General features: G+C 36.2%; 3 protein-coding genes and 1 pseudogene across 6 annotated transcripts in view; all 4 read left to right on the top strand.

Annotated features, from left to right (window-relative positions):
• LOC125873752 (uncharacterized) overlaps positions 1–3,828 on the top strand; it is a 29,535-nt gene extending 25,707 nt beyond the window's left edge. Inside the window, exons 8-9 of the mRNA XM_049554615.1 lie at positions 2,796–2,871; positions 3,485–3,828. Coding sequence (XP_049410572.1) covers positions 2,796–2,871; positions 3,485–3,693 — 285 coding nt within the window. The 3' untranslated portion in view covers positions 3,694–3,828. The remainder of the gene's footprint in view (positions 1–2,795; positions 2,872–3,484) is intronic.
• Positions 1–22,385, top strand: part of LOC125873377 (vacuolar protein sorting-associated protein 27) — a 1,193,133-nt gene that overhangs the window by 852,820 nt on the left and 317,928 nt on the right. The gene's annotated exons all lie outside the window — the stretch shown is intronic.
• LOC125873368 (uncharacterized) overlaps positions 1–22,385 on the top strand; it is a 414,450-nt gene that overhangs the window by 381,651 nt on the left and 10,414 nt on the right. The gene's annotated exons all lie outside the window — the stretch shown is intronic.
• LOC125873751 (protein PELPK2-like) lies at positions 3,847–4,671 on the top strand (annotated as a pseudogene). The gene is made up of 2 exons (XR_007447212.1): positions 3,847–3,884; positions 3,946–4,671. The product of XR_007447212.1 is annotated as a protein PELPK2-like (transcript).

Here is a 22,385-nt window from a genome sequence, read left to right as displayed (position 1 = left end):
TACACACAGAATCAAATGCTAGCCAGGTTGTCTTCTTCATCAACTATTCAATTGCTCGAATTGGTTCGAAACTGTCTTCTTCATCAACTATTAAACTGCTCAAATCGGTTTGAAACATTTCCAATCGACATTAATCTATCTCGCAAAGTAGACCTCCAGACATGGAGAGAAAGGAGAAAAGAACTTGTCATACAGACGATCAAGGAATAACTTGGCCCCACCGAAACTACATTATAGGTTTGTTGGATGACGGAATGGGTGTAATAGCGAAGGTTGTGCGAGACTCTTATATTGCTGGCACCGCCAACTTCTACAATTTTGTTCACCACCAATCGCAACCATGGCATCGCCAATCAAATAATTGAGTTTCTGGTTAGATTCTCCCAGTGTTGTGAAAGGTGATCGCCTCATTGCCAATGAGGCGAGACAACCCTGCATCCCCTTTCAGCTTTGTGACGAGGGAATCTTCAAAAGGAGATGCCATGGAGACAATGGCGACAAAGGCGAGATGCAACAAAGGCGTCACCTTTTGTATTTTCTTAAAAACAGGCGACCAATTTAGGGTTTTCTTTTCAAAATGTACAGTTACATTCTTAGACTGCGACTGCAACTGCAACTCCGACTCCAACTAGTCATCCGTGACCAGGCGGACTTTTCCAGCAACTCCAAAGTCCAACCAATACGTATTTCTTCTTTTCTTCTAATTTCTTTCTTTTTCTTCTTCATATTTCTTCTTCCTCTATTTTTTTTCCTTCTTCAGGCTTCAGAGTTACTTCCACCTCTATTTTTTCTCACTGATTTGACTTTTGTTCTGTTTTTTCTCATTCAAGTTCTTGATTTATAATATGTACCACCTATTTTTAATTTTTCAATTCAAATATTTGCTAATATGTTATTGCAATTGAGATTTTGATTATTTATATATACAATTAAATATTTTAATTTTTTTGTATTAATTGGAGCCGCACTTCAAAAAGGTGATCACCTCGCCACTCGCCACTCGCCTCACCTTGTGGCGAGGCCGACCCTTGTTGCCTTTTGTCAAATGTCTTCTTTTGCCGTCCAAAACATTGATTCTCCAATGGATGACATTGAAGTAGAAGAAGAAGAAATGGAATGAGACACTGGAACTGGAGTTTGTTTTTTGTATAAGAGAAGAAGGCAGAGGTCAGATTGTTCGGTAGAGAGAGAGAGACGGAGGAGAAAACAAAGGAGGAAAATAAGGCTATCCGCTTATATCTAGAAATAAGCAATAATTGGGCTATTTTGGGTAAAAACCATGGTCGAATGGTCACCTTGCCTAATTTTCTCTTTTTTAAAATTTCCAAATGGATTATTTTGTGTTTTTCCTTTAAAAAAAAAATAGGGGGCCACAAAGACAGTTACAAATGCAGCAAGTAAGAAAACTGTTACTGCTAATAATGTTTCAGCTGCTGCTATTACAGATGGTTTGTGTATTATGATTCATTAACCTCACATCTGGTTAAATAAGTTCAACAATAAAATAAGGCAAAAGTTGAATTAATACTCTTATTAACTGATGATCAGAAAACAGTGGAATTTAACGAGCCTTGGAATTTATTAATTACTTTTAAGAACAATCATGATGATTTCAACAGTTCTAATTCTAGTATAGTGTTTTCTTGAAACTTCTCTACAGAATCTTGATACAATTTTTTTTGTGAAAGCAAAAGGAGTGGCACCACTCATATTCCAACGGAGTACATCAAGAGCCAAAAACTCCATTCTCCTTATGTCACTCGTAATTAAGTAATAATTTTTCATAGGATAATTCTGATAGTGCTGGCACATTTCCTCTGTTTTCATCCATTTTTGCAGCCAATAATATACAGGCTTCTGATAATAACCTCACTGCCCTGTATTAGCAGTAGCAGTAGTAGTAGACAAAACATGACTCACTTGCAGCTCATCCAGGACATGACTGTAGATAGAAAGATATGGATGTCGAGGATTAGGGTAGAAGGGTAGTAGGTTGAGCGTTGTCTAGTTCGCTTTTCAATATTGTTATTATTACTCTCCCACTATCTTATTCTTTGATATTAGTGTACTGGTTGTTTCCTTTGCTTCAATTATCGTATTGTTTTGTTGTTGCTACTAGCCTTTTCTTCATTGTTTTCAGCATGACTTCTTAGACTGTGTTTGCTTTACATACTTGACTTTTATATGCTTTATTTGAGCCGAGGGTCTATCAGAAACAATCTTTCTACCTTCACAAGGCAGGGGTAAGGCTGCATACATCCCACCTTCTTCTGACCCAACTTGTGGGATTTTAATGGGTATGTTGTTGTTAGTAGCAGTAATTAGCCAGGCAGAAATAATAAATTTTTGTAATAAAATTTCGGTGAACCGGACCCTATAACCGAGATACGAATAGCGAAGTTTTAGAAAAATAGAACCGAAAAACCGAAATCGAAGAATCAAATTAGTTTGGTTTGGTCCGGTTTTCAGTTTTCGGTATTTATGTTCTGCTTACCCCTAGTAAGAAGTGTGCTTATTACTTCAATCCGGCATATTACTCCGTTCATTATTATAATACTATGTGTCCTGTATATGGGAAAGACATTACTTAATAACTTTATCATTTTCTATGTTCGTCCAATGTCTGGCGGAATAATGGATGCCACACATTGTCATGGAAATGCATATTGTTCTTTGGATACATGACATTATAGGAAACAGTTATTTCCTGGCAGACATCACTGTGTGATTAATGGTAGAAATAATCAGTCTGTTCATTTGGCACACTCTTGAACTTTTCACTTTTGCCTATTCAGTCATTGGAGCTGCCTACTCTCTGCATGGTTGGAAAAATTGATATGCGGAGACAAATGGCTCAATACCTTCTCACGGGTGCGCTTCGTGTACTGAAATCTTCTGCACTATGGCTGGAAAATTATTGTAAAACTTAATCAAGAGTTTAGACAACATTCTTATGCTCATTTGAGAATTGCTGGTGGAGTCAGGTGCAAACTCTAGTTATCATAATTTGAATGGGCAGTTTTTCTTAAGGTGTTGTATTTGATTGAATGACCTTGGATCCTATTAAATATAAGAATTTGTTCTGTTTGCTTTCCTACTGATGGAAAACAATGATCTTCATTTGGCATTAGGGCATAAATCATCTGTATCTACTATCCTGTCACTGCAGATGATTTTGCTCCCTGTGGGGGAAGTCTGGTTTCCTCAAGTCTAAACTTATTGAACTTGCATGTAATCTTTTAGTTCACGAGGCCTTGCATAGCTGCTAAAATAGCTCTCAGGCCACTGTACATTGATGAGTAGATGAGTACTGCTTGATGGTTTCCCAAGAAAGTAGAGGAATCAACACTTGTTTTAACATTATGAAGATACCATATTTAAACAATTGATATGATTGATTGGCATGTAAATATTCTGAAAATAGAGTTGCTCTGATTCATCATTCAGTGATTACTGAGCCAATTCATCATTATACCCTTTTCAGGCTACATTGTTTGCTCTCATATAGATGCAGATATAATATTGGGGAAAGGGAGGTCCACTTTTTCTTTCCTGGAATGTTTAAATTGCAATTTTATGGGGAACAATATTATTAGAATCAACTATAATACTATTGGTTTTGTAAAATTTTCACTCGTCACATTGCGGATGCGAAGATGCATGAAGCATGGAAAGAGGGGAAAGGACGATTGATTAACCACTAGACTCTTCTCATGGATAACATAGTTGTGTTCAGAAATTCCTGAACTTGTACAATAAGCTCCCTGCCTTTCGTTTTCTGTAACTTATCTTCCAGTTTCTCTTTTCCTTATCTGTCTTTTTGGTTGCTTTGTCTATGTCTGCTTAATGAATGTATTCCTATTGGCTCTCATAGCTGTTAAATTGTGAGCTGTCTTTTATCTCTCTCCGNCCCCCCCCCCCCCCCCCCCCTCCTAAATTATACAGGTGTACTTGGGTGAAAAACAGAGATCATAAAAATATTCTTGATAATATTACTGATAAACCAGCCCAATTTTTTTCCCCACCAAACAAATTCACACTCTGCTTTCTATATAAGCCTCAGTCTTCATCCACCAAAGCTCAAGAAACTGTTTAAATCATCTTCTATAACAATGGCTCATCAGTCTCTTTACCTTCTCTTCCTCGTTGTCTTATCATCAATCAGCAGCCATGTAATTCAAGTTGAGGCTCGCCATCTTTTGGATGCAACTTTGCCAGATCTCCCCATTGGCCTCCCAAAACCCGAGCTACCAACATTACCTATGCCCAATCTTCCACTGCCGCAGCCTGGATTGCCCACACTACCTATGCCCAATCTTCCACTGCCGCAACCTGGATTGCCCACATTACCTATGCCCAATCTTCCTCTGCCACAACTTCCAAACCCTCAGCTGCCACCTTTGCCCAAACCGGAGTTGCCATTACCTATGCCAGAACTTCCCAAACCTCAGCTACCTCTGCCACAGTTGCCAATACCATTGCCACCTCTGCCAAGCCCTTAAGTACTAAAGTTCCTTCAATGAAGGGAAGTGTACTACGTGCTATCCAGGATGACTCATTTGTATCATTATTGTCGTATTTGTTAACCTCATGTTAATGTTGTTAAACTTTTGTATGTAACTCTCTTGTTAGTAAGTCAATTGTTTGTGTCAGTTAACATTCCTAAATTCCTTTTGTGAATGATTGCTCAACTCCATACTACTTCTATCATATAACTAGCACGATTGCAAGGTTAAAATTTGTACTAGAATATATTTACCACCCACTGAGAAATTGAAAAATTATGGAACTAGTCAAAATTAAAATTTATTTATGGAAAATAACTATTGTTTAAAAATATTATTAAAAAAAAGAGCAATATGTTGTTTTTATAGCAAACTCCTCCCCTCTCTCCTTTGCCTCTCTTCTGACGATAAGAAGAAATTCATTCAAATGTATTATGTATCAATTGTATTCAATTAAATATAGGTGATAGTTTCATATTTTATTTCTATTGTATTGAAAAACTATATTTTGTATTTTTGTATCAATTGTATTTGTATTCATACGAATACAATATGCATCCATCCTCTCTTTCAAATGTATTTGTATCCAATCAAAGAGAGGAAGAATACAGTTGTATTTTGAATACAATTGATACTAAATAAATAAAGAATACAATGCAAAATAAATACAAAATATAATCTATTGTATTTTGAATACAATTGATACAAAACAAATACATAATACAATGCAAAATAAATATAATCCTCTCTCCTCCCTCTCTTGATCTCGCTTGTCTCTCTCCTCTCAAATAAGTATACATTTTGATACAAACCAATTTATTTTTGAATTTTTTTTTCCAAAATCTGCAAAAAATACACTCTCTCCCAGATCTAGCTCGCCTCTCTCCTCTCTCTCATAACATTTTGATATTATTCGTAATTAAGCAAACTATAGCTATAGAGTGCCTAATATTTGCTATTTTTGAAAATTTTCCCTAAGAATTTCTTTTTCGATTGGCCTTTGATATACTTTTCCTTGAGACAAGGGTCTATCGGAAACAACCTCTCTATTACTGGGTAGCAGTAAGGTTTGTACATTACTCTATTTTCCTGGCCCCACTTATGGGATTATATGGGATATGTTGTTGTTGAGGGATTTCCACAAGTCAAAATTTAAGAGGAACTCTTATTATTGTAGTCACATTCTTTACCCTTTAAAATTGATTTTACATTAGATAAAAGTCATTTTATTATTAATTTCTTAATATTTAAAACTTTGAAATTAACTAACTCTTTTTTAAATTAAATTATGTCTTATTTGTGCATAGTACTACAATTTAGGACTTTAAAATCAATTAAGACTTTATATTATATAAATTACTAGTAGAATTATTTGCGCTTCATGCAGAAATTTATCAAATAATATTTAAAAACTATCGGTCATTAAAATTAAAACACTATATTATCTTACATACAAGATTATGCACTAACGAACATTAATAATTTTATAAATTATCATTTTGCTTCTTGGAAGTGTTACCATTTGATATTTCTGGGGAATTAAACAAACATCAACTTGAGAAATTGAATTTTCTAATAAATAAATAATTGTTGGTGATGGGATAAATAAATTTTAAAAGGCTGAAAAAAGTAAACAAAAATTCTAATTTTGACGTGTAGAAAGTTCAGCGCTACCTTTTGCTTTACATAATCATTTTAAAGTTCCTAATTTAAATGTATCATAAGAAATTATTAATTTAGAAAATCAAAGGAAAAATGTATCATATTGGACCACAATTCAACTTATCATATATACTTGAAAGGAAAAAATATTATACAAAAATATTCAGTTTGTTTGGGTGACTTTTTAAAAATCAGCATACCAGAGTGATGAATTTCAATTTGAAACTACACTTCTATTTCAATCACATTGTCAAGAAACACATTTATTACTTAAAGAAAAGTATTTACAACTTGCAGTAAACTTGAGAATCTATCCATACTTCATATTGAAAATGGACAATTAATTTATTGTGTAGTTATCTATGTCTTTGGAATTAAAAGAGGCTTCAGCTAGTCATATTCTACTATAGGTCATCCGACACAACATCCTTGAAGCAATGTCAAAAGTTTATTAAATTTTGTCTTCTTTTACTGGTTCACTTCGCACATCAATGTATGATAAGGTTTTTAAGGTCTCTATTTCCTTACAACAACATACCACATTTAAATTTTGTCTTCAAGAGATGGTAACATACCACATCTATTTTTGAAATAGTGGATTTAACATCCAATCTAATAATTCAATGGACTATGTTGATGCCCGTTGTTTTGTTAAAATTAGAATGAAACTCCTTCGTGAGGGTAAGAGCATAAAAAATAAAAAAACAAAGAAGAAATATCTTACCCAAATCATATGACTTTTTTCATATTTGTTGTAACATCTCGCAATTTGAAATAAATAGGAAGAAGCCAATAATTGGAAATAGTCATTTTTGGAAAGAAGGAAAAATCTAGAAATTTACTTAAGTTAGGAAATAGTGAGTTTTTGGTCAACTTCAAACGGACATAACTCCTAGCTCAAGATTAGTTAGGTGTACTTCCAGGTATGGTTGGAAAGCTCTTGGAAAGATTTTTCCTACACCGCCAAGTTTACGCAAATCCGAGTTCGTATGAGTGAGATACGCCCATTGGAAGTTGGGCTGTTCAAATAAGGAAATGTCCGATCTGGGTTTTTGAAGGGTATTTCAGTCTTTTCCTTATCCAATTAATTAAATTTGTTTTAGTGAATTAATTAAGGGTCTAAATTGAACTTGGTTAGTTTTACACTTTTGGAAAAGAGTTAGGGTTTTAGAGAAGAGGAAAGAAAAGAGAAGGAAGTTCAGAATCAACAAGGGTTTGTAGAACGAAGGGAGTGTATAACTGGGATTTCATTCCACTTTTTTTAGGGTTTTAGAGAAGAGGAAAGAATAGGAGAAAAGAGAAGGAGAAGCAAGGAAATCACCAAAGTTCGTCGAGTTCAGCTTGTGGATTTCATCGGGGATGATCCCTACAAGGTATCTGAGATCACATAGCGTTGGGTTAGTTCACCCACACGCCAAGCATGTCTAATTCAGGGTGTTTTCTTCCTAAAAAGATTGAGAATTTGATGTTCTTGATAGTTATTCTTGAATTGATTTCGTTCTTGATTATGAGTTGGGATTACAGAGTTTCTTGATGTTAAAGTGTTGTTTCCTTGAGTTGTTTGTGTAACATCTCGCAATTTGAAATTACTAGGAAGAAGCTTATAATTGGAAATAGTCATTTTTGGAAAGAATTAAAAATCTGGAAATTTGTCAAGCAAGGAAAAGTTGAGTTTTGGTCAACTTCAAACGGCCATAATTCCTAGCTCAGGATGATTTAGGTGTACTTCCAGATATGGTTGCAAAGCTCTTGGAAGGATCTTTCCAACGCTGCCGAGTTTGCGGAAATACGAGTTCATATGAGTGAGTTATTTTCTTTGGAAGTTGGGCTGTTAGAATAAGGAAAGTCCAATCCGGATTTTTAAAGGGTAGTTTGGTCTTTTCCTTACCCTTTTATTTCAATTCATTTTTTTGTAATTAATTAGGGGCCTAAGCTGAATTAGATCAGTTTATACTTTTGGAAGAAGGGTTAGGGTTTTGAGAGAAGAGAAAAGAAGAGGAGGAAGAAGAAGAATCGCCAAGATCCTCGAAGTTTAACTTGTGGAATTCGTCGGGGGTGATCCCTACAAGGTATGTGAGATCACATAGCATTGGATTACTTCTCCCACGCGCCAATCATGATTCAATTCAGCGAAATATGTTTGATTTGAAAGTAAATTCCTTGAGTTCTTGATTATATTCGTTTGAATTCTTGTGGGTTGAGTTGTTGGAGTTTTCTTGAGATTGATTCATGTTTTAGTTGAGTTTTTTCTAGTAGAATCTGATGTATAATGGAGGTATAAGTGATTCTATGTGTTTGGGGAAAGAACCATTGAGGTTTAGAGGGTTTAGAGTTGAAAAACGGAGAAGAAAAATCGTCAAAAACCTGGGGAAGGGGGTGGGGCGTCGCGCCAGCCAGCGCGCCCCAAAAGGGGCTCTGAAGTTCACCCCTTGGGGCGACGCGCCAGCCAGAGCGCCCCAGCTGGTCCTTTGAAGTTTGAGGGCTGGCGCCCCGCGCCTCTCAGAGCGCCAGGGACGCCAGTTCTCCCCATTCGTTCCCCACCTTTTCGTACTTGTTCCTAAGCGATGTACCTATGTTTTCTAGTTGTTTACAACACTCTAAGGTTCATCTAAACATCATGAAATCATCCATAAACATGAGATCATGAACCTTGAATCCATAATCCAATTCAAGGAGAGTTAAGATCAAAGTCAAAGAAGTTAAGAGTCAAGTCTAGAAGTTAAGAAGCAAGTCAAAGCAAAGTTTCTTAAAGTTTTCAAGAGTCTTTAACAAACGTTTTATTTCGTTTTAAGGCTCAAGTTTCAAGTTAAGCAAAGATTAAAGAGTTGAGTTCATTTCTCAAAAGTTTTTAGGGAACTAAGTATTCCCAAAGAAGTTTATAAATGTTTTCACATTTGAGCAAGAAAGGAACTATGATTTTTCAAAGAGCCTTCGAGCTAGTTTTCAGAAAAGAGAAATAGCTTTCTAAATGAAGCGAGCAGGGAAACTGAGATTTCCAAGTTAGCCTTTGAGCTAAGTTTTTGAGCACTAATTTCAAATCACAGAAGAAGTATGTTTTTAAACATAAAGAACTAAGTATATTTTTTGGAGTAGTATTGAGCACCGATATGGGGATGCGAGTTCATATTAACTCAAGTCTCCATAAACCATGTAGCCATCATGGGTAGAAAAGGGTCATACTTTTTAGATGAATCATTTTCGCATAGACTAGTGGATCCACTTAGTGAGTTAGCTTCCTATATCATGGCAAGGTATAGGATGGGCCTCGGCAGCGTGAGGTAAAGCGATGTATCATCACTATAGTTCTTAAGTGATGGTTGTTGGTTAGAGAAACTCCCCCAACAGTAGTAACATGGTCCCTCAAGGGGTTCTGCTTAGTGTGAATGGGGGTATGAGACTTCATTCATGCATTGCATAAGTAGACTTTGAGAAGGAGCATGGTTTGTCTTTTTATGGTATTATGATTATGAATTGACAACATGTTTTCAATAGTTTTCTTTATATTACGCTTGTTTTAAACTGCTTTATAATGAAATAAGTTTATTTAAGTATCCAGGAGTTGAGAAGAGCCAAGGTAAGTGTTTCTTTCATAATCTCTTTCGAGCCTATGTTGTTTTAGCATTCCAACTCGCATACTCGTACATTCAATGTATTGATGCTAGTTGTCCTGCATCGTATTATGATGCAGACACAGGTAACTAGGATCAGCATCCGGCGCATTTGTTGATCCAGTGAGCATTTCAGAGTCTGTTGGTGAGCCTCTTTGCATTCCAGAGGACTCCTTTACATTGCTTTCAGTTTTAGTATTAGTTCATTAGGATGTCGTGGGCCTGTCCCAACATCCATCTCAGTTGTTTAGAGGCTTCATATATAGTCAGACAGTCAGTTAGTTAATTCAGTTGTCTTTGCTTTTCATTTCATATGCTAAAGACTTGAGTTCGCCTTAATGGCCATTGAATGTTCCTTTATAACATTTTAGTTACTTCTTAAATGCGTATATGATGAGTTGTCTTCCGCTGAGTTATTAAGCCAGGCCAAGGGTTTGCCTGAGGCCAGCAATGGTCTTCGAGTGCCGGTCACGTCCAGGGTGTAGGCTCGGGGCGTGACAGTTTGGGTTAGATTTTGTGTATATAATTTGGGTACATGAATCTAAAGTGAATTTGAGAAAAAGAATCGGATTAAAATGATTTAGGATCAGAAAACGAGATCAAAAGTTCGTCAGAATTTTGCTTGAAGGGAGGCTGGCGCGACGCACCCCCATAGTACCCGAGGGGCTGGCGTTGCACGACAGTAGTGCGCCAGATTTGAGCCCCAGTAAGTTAGGGCTGGCGCGGCGAGCCCGGAATGCGCCCAAATCGTCGTTTTTCACCAGTTTTTGTCGTTTAGCCTATTTAAGTCCCTCTAAAGTGTACTAACACTTTCCGTTGATTCTAACTACTCTAAATGACTTCTAAGCATCTAGAAATCATCCAAAAACATGAATCATAACCTTGAATCCATAAATTCAAATTCAAGGAAAGTCAAGAGCCAAGTCTAGAAAGTTCTTAAAGTCTTTTGCAAATGCTTTTAACTTTGTTTTAAGACTTAAAGTTCAAGTTGAGTAAAGAGTAAAAATTAAAGATTAAGGCTTGAAATTCATTTCTTCAAAAGTATATAGGGACTATGTATTCCCAGAGAGTTTAAAATATTTTCACATTTAAAAAAGAAAGGAAACCTCGATTTCAAAGAGCCTTCGGGCTAGTTTTCAAAAAATAGTAAATGCCTTCATAATTAAGCAAGAGGGGAAACTTTGATTTCCAAGATAGCCTTTGAGCTAAGTTTTTGAGCAATTATCTCAAATCACAGAAAGAAATATGTTTCTAAACATAAAGAGCTAGTATCATATTTTGGGAGTAGTATTGAGCACCGATATGGGGGAGCGTTTAGAGAACCCACAACCCTCATAAACCATATAGCCAACATGGGTAGAAAAGGGTCATACTTTTTAGATGAATCCTTTAATGCTTTTTAGTATAGACTAGTGGATCCACTTAGTGAGTTAGGTCTTATACCCCCGGCAAGGTATAGGATGGTCATTGGCAATGTTAGGTAAAATGTTGTATCATCACTATAGCTCTGAAGTGATAGTTGTTGGTTAGAGAAACTCCCACAACAGTATTTTGTATTTTTATATACATCAATTTATTTGTATTTTTACATACATCTGAGAGTTATATGTATCTTTGCATACACACAGAGTTGACATCATGTTTCAAACAATTTTTCTTTATATTGCACTTGTTTTGAAATTGAAACTGCTTTATAATGAAATGAGTTCAGTTATGTGGAGTCGAGCCAGGTAAGTTCTTCAGTTCCTTTCAGATTCTTTTCATGCCTGTGTTGTGTTTAGCATTCCAACTCGCATACTCATACATTCAATGTATTGATGCCAGTTGGCCTGCATCTTATTATGATTCAGACATAGGTAACCAGGATCAGCATCCAGCGCATCGTTGATCCAGTTGAGCTTCAGAGTTGTTGGTGAGCCTCTTTGCATTCCATAGGATCCCGCTTTTTCATTACTTTATGATTTTAGTTCATTAGGATGTCGTGGGCCTGTCCCGACATCCATCTCAGTTGTTTTAGAGGCTTCATAGATAGTCAATCAGATGTTAGTTCATTCATCATCATTTTGTTATTAGCTTATGTTCAGATTTGAGTTGCCATTTTGGCTAAGTTAAATGTTTATTTTAAAAACATTTTGAGTTCATTTTGAGACATGTTGAGTTATCTTGTATTTGGATTCTCTTTCTGATGTCTAAGTCTTCCGTTGAGTAAGTAAGCCAGGCCAAGGGTTCACTTAGGGCCAGCAATAGTTCTTGAATGCCAATCTCACCCAGGGTGTAGGCTCGGGGAGTGACAAATTTGGTATCAAAGCACAGAGTTCAAGAGTCCTAGGGAGTCTATAAAGTTGTGTCTGTAGAGTACTATTTATCGGTGTGAAGTGCGTCACATCTATAATTAGGAGGCTGCAACATTTAGGAATTCCTTCACTTCTTTCATACTCCATTCGTACGATAGAGTGTATCTCTATAAAAGTCTCTCTCTAACTTGTTCGTGCACGTGTCTTTTAGATCATGCCTCCATAAAGAGCTGTCTGAGGTTGTCCTGCTAGGAGAGATGTCGAGGAACAAGGGATTCCTAATGCACCAGAAATGCAACCCCAAGGAGAGGTCACCAATGTTGAATTTTGTGAAGCTATCCGGATGTTAAGTCAAGTTGCGACCCATCAAGTTGGATAGAGATATAACCGACAGGAAGTGGATGATACTTCAAGGATCCATGAGTTTTTAAGGATGAATCTACCAAGCGTCACAAGTTCAAGTGTCACAGAGGATCCAAAGAATTTTGTTGAAGAACTTCAGAAATTTTTTAAGATTATGCATGTTGTAGATGCTGAGAGGGTGGAACTAGCTGCATACCAAATGAAGGGTGTCGCTAGAATCTGGTTCGACCAATGGAAATAGAATAGGGCTGAGGATGTGCCAATAGTGAGTTGGGCTGTGTTTGAGAGTGCTTTCATGGGGTGTTTCTTTCCCCGTGAGTTGCGAGAGGCAAAGATAAGAGAGTTTCTCACCCTTAAGCCGGAAATGCAGTTATGCTGATAGAGGATATGGACATAACAAGGCTAATGATCCATGTGCAACAAGTTGAGGAGGATAATCTGAAGAATAGAAAAGAGTTTAAGAATAAGAGAGCTAAGACATCAGGAAATGAGTTCGGGCAGCAAAAGTGTAATGCGAACCGGTCTTCTTTCCACCATAAGCATAAAGGACATGCTTCATCATCTGCTAGTGCAGCTGCACCTAAGAACAAAAGTGAGTACAATAGTTAGAATTCCCAGAGTTTCAGAGCTAAACCTGTCTATCCTTAAGGCAGTATGGCACAAAGGGGTAGTAAGCCTCTTGCATGTGCTAAGTGTGGCAGAAACCACTCAAGTATTTGTCGTGAGGGCTCTACTGGTTGTTTCAAGTGTGATCAGAACGGTCATTTTATGAGGGAGTGTCCTGAGAACATGCAAGGTAATGGTAATTGGGGCAATAGGGCCTAACTTTCTTCAGTTGCTCCATCAGACAGAGCTGCACCTCGAGGAGCTACTTTAGGTACTGGCGGGGAAACAAACCGCTTATATGCTATCAATAGTCGCCAAAAGCAAGAGAATTCGCCAGATGTGGTCACTGGTATGATCCAAGTCCTTGAATTTACTATTTATGCTTTGCTAGACCCAGGGGAGAGTTTATCTTTTGTAACTCCTTATGTTGCTTTGAATTTTGATGTTATTTCTGAGCAGCTTTGTGAACCCTTCAGTGTTTCTACACCTGTTGGTGAGTCTATTCTAGCAGAGAGAGCTTATCGTGATTGTCCCATTTTCGTCAATCACAAGAGTATCATGGCTGATTTAATTGAGTTACACATGGTAGATTTTGATGTCACTCTAGGTATGGACTGACTTCATGCCTGTTATGCATCAATAGATTGTGGAACTCGAGTTGTCAAGTTTCAGTTTCCAAATGAGCCAGTCTTAGAGTGGAAAAACAGTTCAACAGTGCCTAAGGGTCATTTTATTTCGTACCTTAAGCCAAGGAAGTTTGTTTCTAAGGGGTGTGTCTACCACTTTGTCCGAGTTAATGACTCTAGTGTTGAGATACCTCTTATTCAGTCAGTTCCAGTAGTAGAAGAGTTTCCAGAAGTCTTTCCAGATGATCTATCCAGAGTCTCTCCTGAGAGAGAAATAGACTTCGGTATAGATGTTCTTACAGATACTCATCATATATATATTCCACCATACAGAATGGCATCAGCAGAGTTGAAAGAGTTAAAAGAGCAGTTGAAAGATCTTTTAGAGAAAGGTTTCATTCGACCAAGTATCTCACCTTGGGGTGCTCCGATCCCATTTGTGAGAAAGAAAGATGGTTCCCTTAGGATGTGTATATATTACCGTCAGTTGAACAAGGTTACCATCAAGAACAAGTATCCTCTTCTGATAATTGATGATCTTTTCGATTAGTTTTAGGGTGCTTCATGTTTTTCTAAGATAAACCTCAGATATGGCTACCATCAGTTGAAAAGTAAGGGAATGTGATATACCAAAGACAGCTTTCAGAACCCGTTATGGTCATTATGAGTTTCTGGTCATGTCCTTGGGTTTGACCAATGCACCTGCAGCATTCATGGACCTTATAAATAGAGTTTTCAAAACCTTATTTAGATATGTTTGTTATCGTCTTCATTGATGACATACTAATCTATTCAAGGAATGAAGAAGATCATGCTAGTCATCTCAGAATAGTTCTTCAGACTTGAAAAGATAGAGAGTTGTACACCAAGTTCTCTAAATGTGAGTTTTGGCTTGAGTCTGTGGCGTTATTAGGCCACATTGTGTCTGGAGAGGGAATTAAAGTTGATACTCAGAAAATTGAGGCAGTGCAGAATTATCCTAGACCCACATCTCCAATCGATATTAGGAGTTTCTTGTCTTTGGCTAAATATTATAGAGGGTTTGTCGAGGGATTTTTATCTATTTCATCTCCTTTGAACAAGTTAACTCGGAGACAATGAAGTTTCAATGGTTTGAAGCTTGTGAGAAAAGCTTTCAGGAATTGAAAGAGAGGTTGACTACTGCCCTGATGTTGACCTTACCAGAAGGTACTCAAGGTTTCGTGGTGTATTGTGATATGTCTAGAGTTGGTTTGGGTTGTGTGTTAATGAAGAATGGGAAGGTTATAACTTATGCCTCCAGACAGTTGAAAGTTCATGAGAAGAATTACCCAACCCATGACTTAGAGTTGGTTGTTGTAGTAATTGCTTTGAAAATATGGCGCCATTATATTTATGGTATTCATGTGGATGTGTTCACCGATCACAAGAGTCTTCAGTATGTGTTTAGTCAAAAAGAGCGTAGTCTCAGAGAAAGGAGATGGTTAGACTTACTCAAACATTTCGACATGAGTATTTTCTATCACTCAGGTAAGGTTAATGTTGTTGATGATGCCTTGAGCAAGTTATCTATGGGTAGTACCGCCCATTTTGAAGAAGGTAAAAAAGATTTAGCAAAAAGATGTGCATAGACTTGTGTGATTAAGAGTTCGATTAATGGATTCCACAGAAGGAGGAATAGTGGTGATGCATGGGGCTGAATCATCATTAGTGTCAGAAGTAAAAGGTGAGCAAAACCAAGACCCTATCTTGCTTGAATTGAAGACAAATGTTCATAAGCAAAAAGTATTAGCTTTTGAACAAGGGGGAGATAGTGTGTTGAGACATCAAGGTAGGTTGTGTGTACCAATGGTGGATGGAACCCAAGAGAGGATCATGGAGGAAGCTCATAGCTCCAAATATTTCATTCATCCGGGTTCCACCAAGATGTACAGTGACTTGAGAGAAGTCTATTGGTGGAAAAGTATGAAGAAGAGATATCCACATCTCTTCGAACCCAGAGAAATTCCAGATCAAGGTACTAATCCTTTCTTAGTATTTATTTACAAATTGGCATGTTGTTTTGCATTTGCTTAAGGGTGCTTGAACTGAATGTTGCATGTTACACCCTTAGCCTATTAAGAGTAATCTCATTCGAGGATGAATGTTCCCAAGGGGGAGATATTGTAACATCTCGCAATTTGAAATAAATAGGAAGAAGCCAATAATTGGAAATAGTCATTTTTTGAAAGAAGGAAAAATCTGGAAATTTACTTAAATTAGGAAATAGTGAGTTTTTGGTCAACTTCAAACGTACATAACTCCTAGCTCAGGATGAGTTAGGTGTACTTCCATGTATGGTTGGAAATATCTCGGAACTATCTTTCCAACTCCGCCAAGTTTGTGCGAATCCGAGTTCGTATGAGTGAGATACGCCCATTGGAAGTTGGGATGTTCAAATAAGAAAATATCCAATCCGAATTTTTGAAGGGTATTTCAGTATTTTCCTTATCCAATTAATTAAATTCATTTTAGTGAATTAATTAAGGGTCTAAACTGAACTTGGTCAGCTTTACGCTTTTGGAAAAGAGTTAGGGTTTTAGAGAAGAGGAAAGAAGAGGAGAAAAGAGAAGGAGAAGTAAGGAAATCGTCAAGTTCGTCGAGTTCAGCTTGTGGATTTCATCGGGGGTGATCCCTACAAGGTATGTGAGATCACATAGCACTGGGTTAGTTCACCCACGCGCCAAGCATGTTTAATTCAGCATATTTTCGTCCTAAAAAAATTAAGAATTTGATGTTCTTTATAGTTGTTCTTGAATTGATTTCGTTCTTGAATATGAGTTGGGATTAAGGAGTTTTTTGATCTTAAAGTGTTGTTTCCTTGAGTTGTTTGAGTTAGATTTTGTGTATATGATTTAGGTACATGAATCTAAAGTGAATTTGAGAAAAAGAATCGGATTAAAATGATTTAGGATCAGAAAACGAGATCAAAAGTTCGTCAGATTTTGCCTGAAGGGAGGCTGGCGCGACGCGCCCCCATAGAGCCCAAGGGGCTAGCGTGGCTCGCCAACAGTGCGCCAGATTTGAGCCCCAGTAAGTTGGGGTTGGGGCTGGCGCGGCGTGCCTGGGATGCGCCCAAATCGTTGTTTTTCACTAGTTTTTTCCGTTTAACTTATTTAAGTCCTTCTAAAGTGTACTAACACTTTCCATTGATTCTAACTACTCTAAATGACTTCTAAACATCTAGAAATCATCCAGAAACATAAATCATAACCTTGAATCCATAAATTCAAATTCAAGGAAAGTCAAGAGCCAAGTCTAGGAAGTTCTTAGAGTACTTTCAAGAAGTCTTTAGCAAATGCTTTTTACTTTGTTTTAAGACTTAAAGTTCAAGTTGAGTAAAGAGTAAAGATTAAAGCTTGAAGTTCATTTCTTCAAAAGTATATAGGGACTATGTATTCCCAAAGAGTTTAAAATGTTTTCACATTTAAACAAGAAAGGAAACCTCGATTTCCAAAGAGCTTTCGGGCTAGTTTTCAGAAAAGAGTAAATGCCTTCATAATTAAGCAAGAGGGGAAACTTTGATTTTCAAGATAGCCTTTGAGCTAAGTGTTTGAGCAATTATATCAAATCACAGAAAGAAAATGTTTTTAAACATAGAGAGCTAGTATCATATTTTGGGAGTAGTATTGAGCACCGATATGGGGGAGTGTTCGAAGAACCCATAGCCCCCATAAACTATGTAGCCATCATGGGCAGAAAAGGGTCATACTTTTTAGATGAATCCTTTAATGCTTTTTAGCATAGACTAGTGGATCCACTTAGTGAGTTAGGTCCTATACCCCCGGCAAGGTATAGGATGGTCCTTGGTAGCGTTAGGTAAAGTGTTGTATCATCACTATAGCTCTTAAGTGATGGTTGTCGGTTAGAGAAACTCCCACAACAGTATTTTGTATTTTTATATACATCAATTTATTTGTATTCTTACATACATCTCAGAGTTATATATATATTTGCATACACACAAAGTTGACATCATGTTTTAAACGGTTTTTCTTTATATTGCACTTGTTTATAAACTGCTTTATATTGAAATGAGTTTAGTTATGTGGAGTTGAGTTGAGCCAGGTAAGTTCTTTAGTTCCTTTCAGATTCTTTTCAAGCCTATGTTGTGTTTAGCATTCCAACTCGCATACTCGTACATTCAATGTACTGATGCTAGTTGGTCTGCATCTTATTATGATGCAGACACAAGTAACCAGGATCAACATCTAGCGCATCATTGATCCAGTTGAGCTTCAGAGTTGTTGGTGAGCCTCCTTGCATTCTGGAGGATCCCCCTTTTTCATTACTTTATGATTTTAGTTCATTAGGATGTCGTGGGTCTGTCCCAACATCCATCTCAGTATTTTAGAGGTTTTATAGATAGTCAGTCAGATATTAGTTCATTCGTCATCATTTTGTTATTGGCTTATGTTCAGATTTGAGTTGCCATTTTGGCTAAGTTAAATGTTTATTTTTAAAATATTATGAGTTTAGTTTGAGACATGTTGAGTTATCTTGTATTTGGATTCTCTTTCTTATGTCTAAGTCTTCCGTTGAGTAAGTAAGCCAAGCCAAGGGTTCGCTTGGGGCCAGCAATGGTTCTCGAGTGCCAGTCTCTCCCAGGGTGTAGGCTCGGGGCGTGACATTTGCTTATTATTATTGTGTTTCTCACAACTTTTTGTCACTGTTAACTCATGAAAATTGTAAGAAAAAATACGAGTGTGAATTGAATGATTTGTTATAATTTGTTCACCAACTCTTTCTAATGTGATACCTCGAATTTCATTGAATCTTTAACTTAATTAACTGCTGCAAATAACCCTTGAGGTTTTTTAAGAAGAAGAAGAGTACAAAACTAAAAAAATAAATTGTAGTTTAAAAGTGAGAGGAAACTCCTCTATTTATAGCTAACAAATAGTAGTATGAATATGTGCTAATTGTGCCTTATCAGAAAAGCTACAACCCTTTGGAAAAGTCACAACCCTTTGGAAAAATCACAACCCTTCGGAAAGTCACAACTCATTGAAAATGTCACCACCCATCAAAAAAGTCGCAACCTTTTGGAAAAGTCACAACTCTTTGAAAAAATCACAACCCTTTAATGTGAAAAGGTATGTATTTTTAATATAATACAAATAATTAAATTAATAAATTGAGTATTTTTTATTAGGGGTATTATAGTAATTCAACATTCAAGTTTGGGAGTTCATGCTTTTAAGGTAGTGTGTATATATATATATATATATAATTTGAACTAATATAAACATAATTTATTCCTTGTTAAATTTTTCTAATGTTATGCAATATTTATGAATTTTTCTTTATTCTTTTGCTTTAAAATAATAAACTTAAGTGAAAATTTCATAAATATCTAAGAGTTGAAACATAATGAGTTTACTTAGCTATAGTTTTCCTAATTACGTAACGTAGTTTTAGTTTCAGTAGCTATGTCTTACTCTATTTGTATATTTCACTAGAATTTTTATTTTTATACAAACTAGGGAACGTAGCAGCGCCTCGTGCAAGTGTTATAATATATGTGTTAGAATCAACTTTCTTTCTGATTAATTATATGTTCACTGTATTATATATATTGTCTGCATTATCTCTTGATTTATTTGTAGGAAGGAGGTAAAAAATATCTACAAACTTGTGATTCGTACTCTTCAATTGGATAGAAAATTATAAATAATATGTAACTACCCATTTTAAAAAAGAAATAATCCATCATCCGATCTTAACTCATGTCCGACCTCTAACTATCTTAACCAAACAAATTAAACTCATGCCCGATATTGGATAGAAAATTCTAAATCAAAGGAAATTACCCATTTTAAAAAAGAAATAATCGATCATCCAATCTTAACTCATGTCCGACCTCTAACTATCTTAACCCAAACAAATTATACTCATGCCCAACTCGTCTAAGTTTATCTTTCAATGGATAGTAATGATAGTCATGACCGTACTTGAACATAATGCAAGTTCATTATATTTTAGTATTTGAATTAAAGAAAATGGTGACTGCAATGGAGCGTGTAAGGATTCTGTTATCCTTCATTAAAATGAATTATGAAAGGGTGTGTTAATTTTATCAATGTGTAATATGAAAAGGTTAACCAAATATTGACAAACTCATAACCACATATTAGGCTAATTTATTAGATTAAAATTAATATCAAAATAAGTTACTATCATTTCTTAAAATTGAGAATTAATTATAGAAAAGATAAAATGAAGTCTTTCATATTGTGATATTGTGAGTTGTGACTACTGATTAACAAATTAACCAAATGTAAATGTTCATTTTTCTTTACACCTTTTTTTCTTGCAATAAAAAAAATCAAAGAAAAAAGACAAGAGAAAGATAATATAAGATTGATAATTAATATCATACCATATTTTTAGAAAAGAAATCTACTTAACAAAACAAAGCAACTTTCTACAGTTCTTTCAACATCCTATTCTTTAAAGAATGAATGTGAAAAATATTCCATGTTAGATAAAAACAATCACTTTTACTTTGGAATATAGAAATAACATAAAAATAAATAAGTAATGAAAAATATATGATAATTGAAAGATATGAGATGTAACCCACTTTTTTCTCTTCTCTAAGGTCTCTTTTTTGGTATTTATTTCTTGGTGTGAATTGTGACACTAACACTTTTTAAGGGTGATTATTTTTTCATTTCTCTTAAATAAATAAATTCTAAAAGAATAAAGAGATAAAAATTGAAAAAGAATACTAAAACAATTTTTAAAAAATCAATTAAACGTATCCATTATTTAGGAGACCAAATTCCAAAATTTGGTATGACATTAATACAATATTCTTAAAATTTAAAAATAGTGCATTTATAAGAAAAAGATAAAATTGATACATTTGAATTTATACCGTAGCTAAATACAAGCTTGCAATATACAAATATAAATAAAGTTTGATATATTGCTATTAATTGTGTATCATATTTCTAATGCCTAACTTTAAATAATTGTAACGACCTGAATCATCGTATTTAGGAGAAACAAAAATTCGAGAAAATTCAGGGCCTTTGTCCCGCCAGAGCAGGGTAGTTGCCGCTAGGGCGGCGACGCCAGGGCGGGGTAAGCTAGCGCCAGGGGGGGGGGATAGGCGAGGCATAACATAAATTACGAGAAATCCTATTTTCTCCATCTTCCTAAAATACCTTAATAAGTCGTGAAACACCTTAGAAACCTCAGAAAAGCTGCTCTAAGCTTGGGAAGGAAGGAGAACAAGATTTCTAACGTAAAGATGGCGATATTCTTGGCCAAATTCACCGTCATGAATCCTGGAAAACCGAAATCAAAGACAGAACTCCGTGCAATTGCTTGGCACCCATGTAGGCTAGGTTTTATGAATTGAGTAGTTTAAATCTGTGCTCATTGTGTAATATATGTAAATCGATAGTAGGATTTATGCGTAGACCTTTGTGCATTGAATGATTTATGATTTAAACCCTAGAAAGAAGCCTTAGACGATGAATTAGGGCTGAGTATGGTCGAATTAGGGTTTTGCATGAGGAGTGTTGATGAATAATCCATTGTGAGGGTGGTGATTCCATGATTTAGTGATGTATGTTATTCTTGCTTTCATTGTGATACGTGTAGATATACAAAGTATGCAGTGTTGACTACACTTATTGTAAATAGGGATATATGAGTGACAAATAGCGCCATGAATCATGAATTGTTTATATGAATGTGAGAATATACTTGTGATTGTAGTGTGGGGAATGGATCGATTTCCACGTTCCGGCATAACTAACTTGGATCGGTTGCCACGTTCCGCCATAACTAACTTGAATCGGTTTCCACGTTCTGGCATAACTATGGGATCGGTTGCCACATTCCGGCATAATTATTGGATCGGGTACCATGTTCCGATATGCTAACTGTTTCGAAATGGGTTCCATAAGAGGACCAATGATATGCATAACTGTGTAGCTTGAGAAATATGAAGATGTTCGTTGTTCGTAAATGTTGATAATGTGGTACATGTTCGATATATGCCTGTGACTATATGGTTGTGTTGACTTATATAGGTTGCACTTAGTGGATATACGTTAGGACGGTTTATACTTGATTGTTCCTTGTGTTAAGTGAACTTGTTAGATATAGTGGAAGGGTAAAGTGTTCAAGGGGCGAATAATGGATAGCAAGGGTTGTTCGTGTGTCGTAATGACGAGAAGCAGAGGTAGGGTACGTGAAGTAAGTGCTTAGGTGGAATTCACTTGGAGTAAGGTAATTGTGTTTAGTGGTTAGAAAGCGTGACGTAATGTACTATGCGACCATGGTTGAGTAACGTGACAAGGAAGTAAGGGTATGACGTGAGCGGATAGTTGGGATGCTTGTAGTGGTAATTGAGGATTTGTTAATGTGTTAGAATGGTTAGGCTATGATCAAGAACCTAGTGTAATTTGGGGGTATTTTAAGAAAGGGTAAAGGTGGAGAAGCGAGTGGTCTATTGTATATTTCTACTAGTTGGTTTCTTATGTTATGTGGTGGGCGTCGGGTTGACCGGTGATGCCTACCAGTACATGTGTTTTGTACTGATACTACTCTTGCTATATCTTTTCGACATAGTCTGGATACAAGTTGTTGATGTTCTCTTAGATGAAGATGAAGAACTCTCCAGCAGCTTCTACTCTTCCTTCCGTATGGTGGGAGCTGTGTCTTTTGTCTAATATGTCAGTC

Source organism: Solanum stenotomum, chromosome 8 (genome assembly GCF_019186545.1).
Source record: "Solanum stenotomum isolate F172 chromosome 8, ASM1918654v1, whole genome shotgun sequence".
Taxonomy (NCBI): domain Eukaryota; kingdom Viridiplantae; phylum Streptophyta; class Magnoliopsida; order Solanales; family Solanaceae; genus Solanum; species Solanum stenotomum.
Note: the sequence above shows the minus strand (reverse complement) of the source record. Positions and strands in the feature narration are given on the sequence as shown.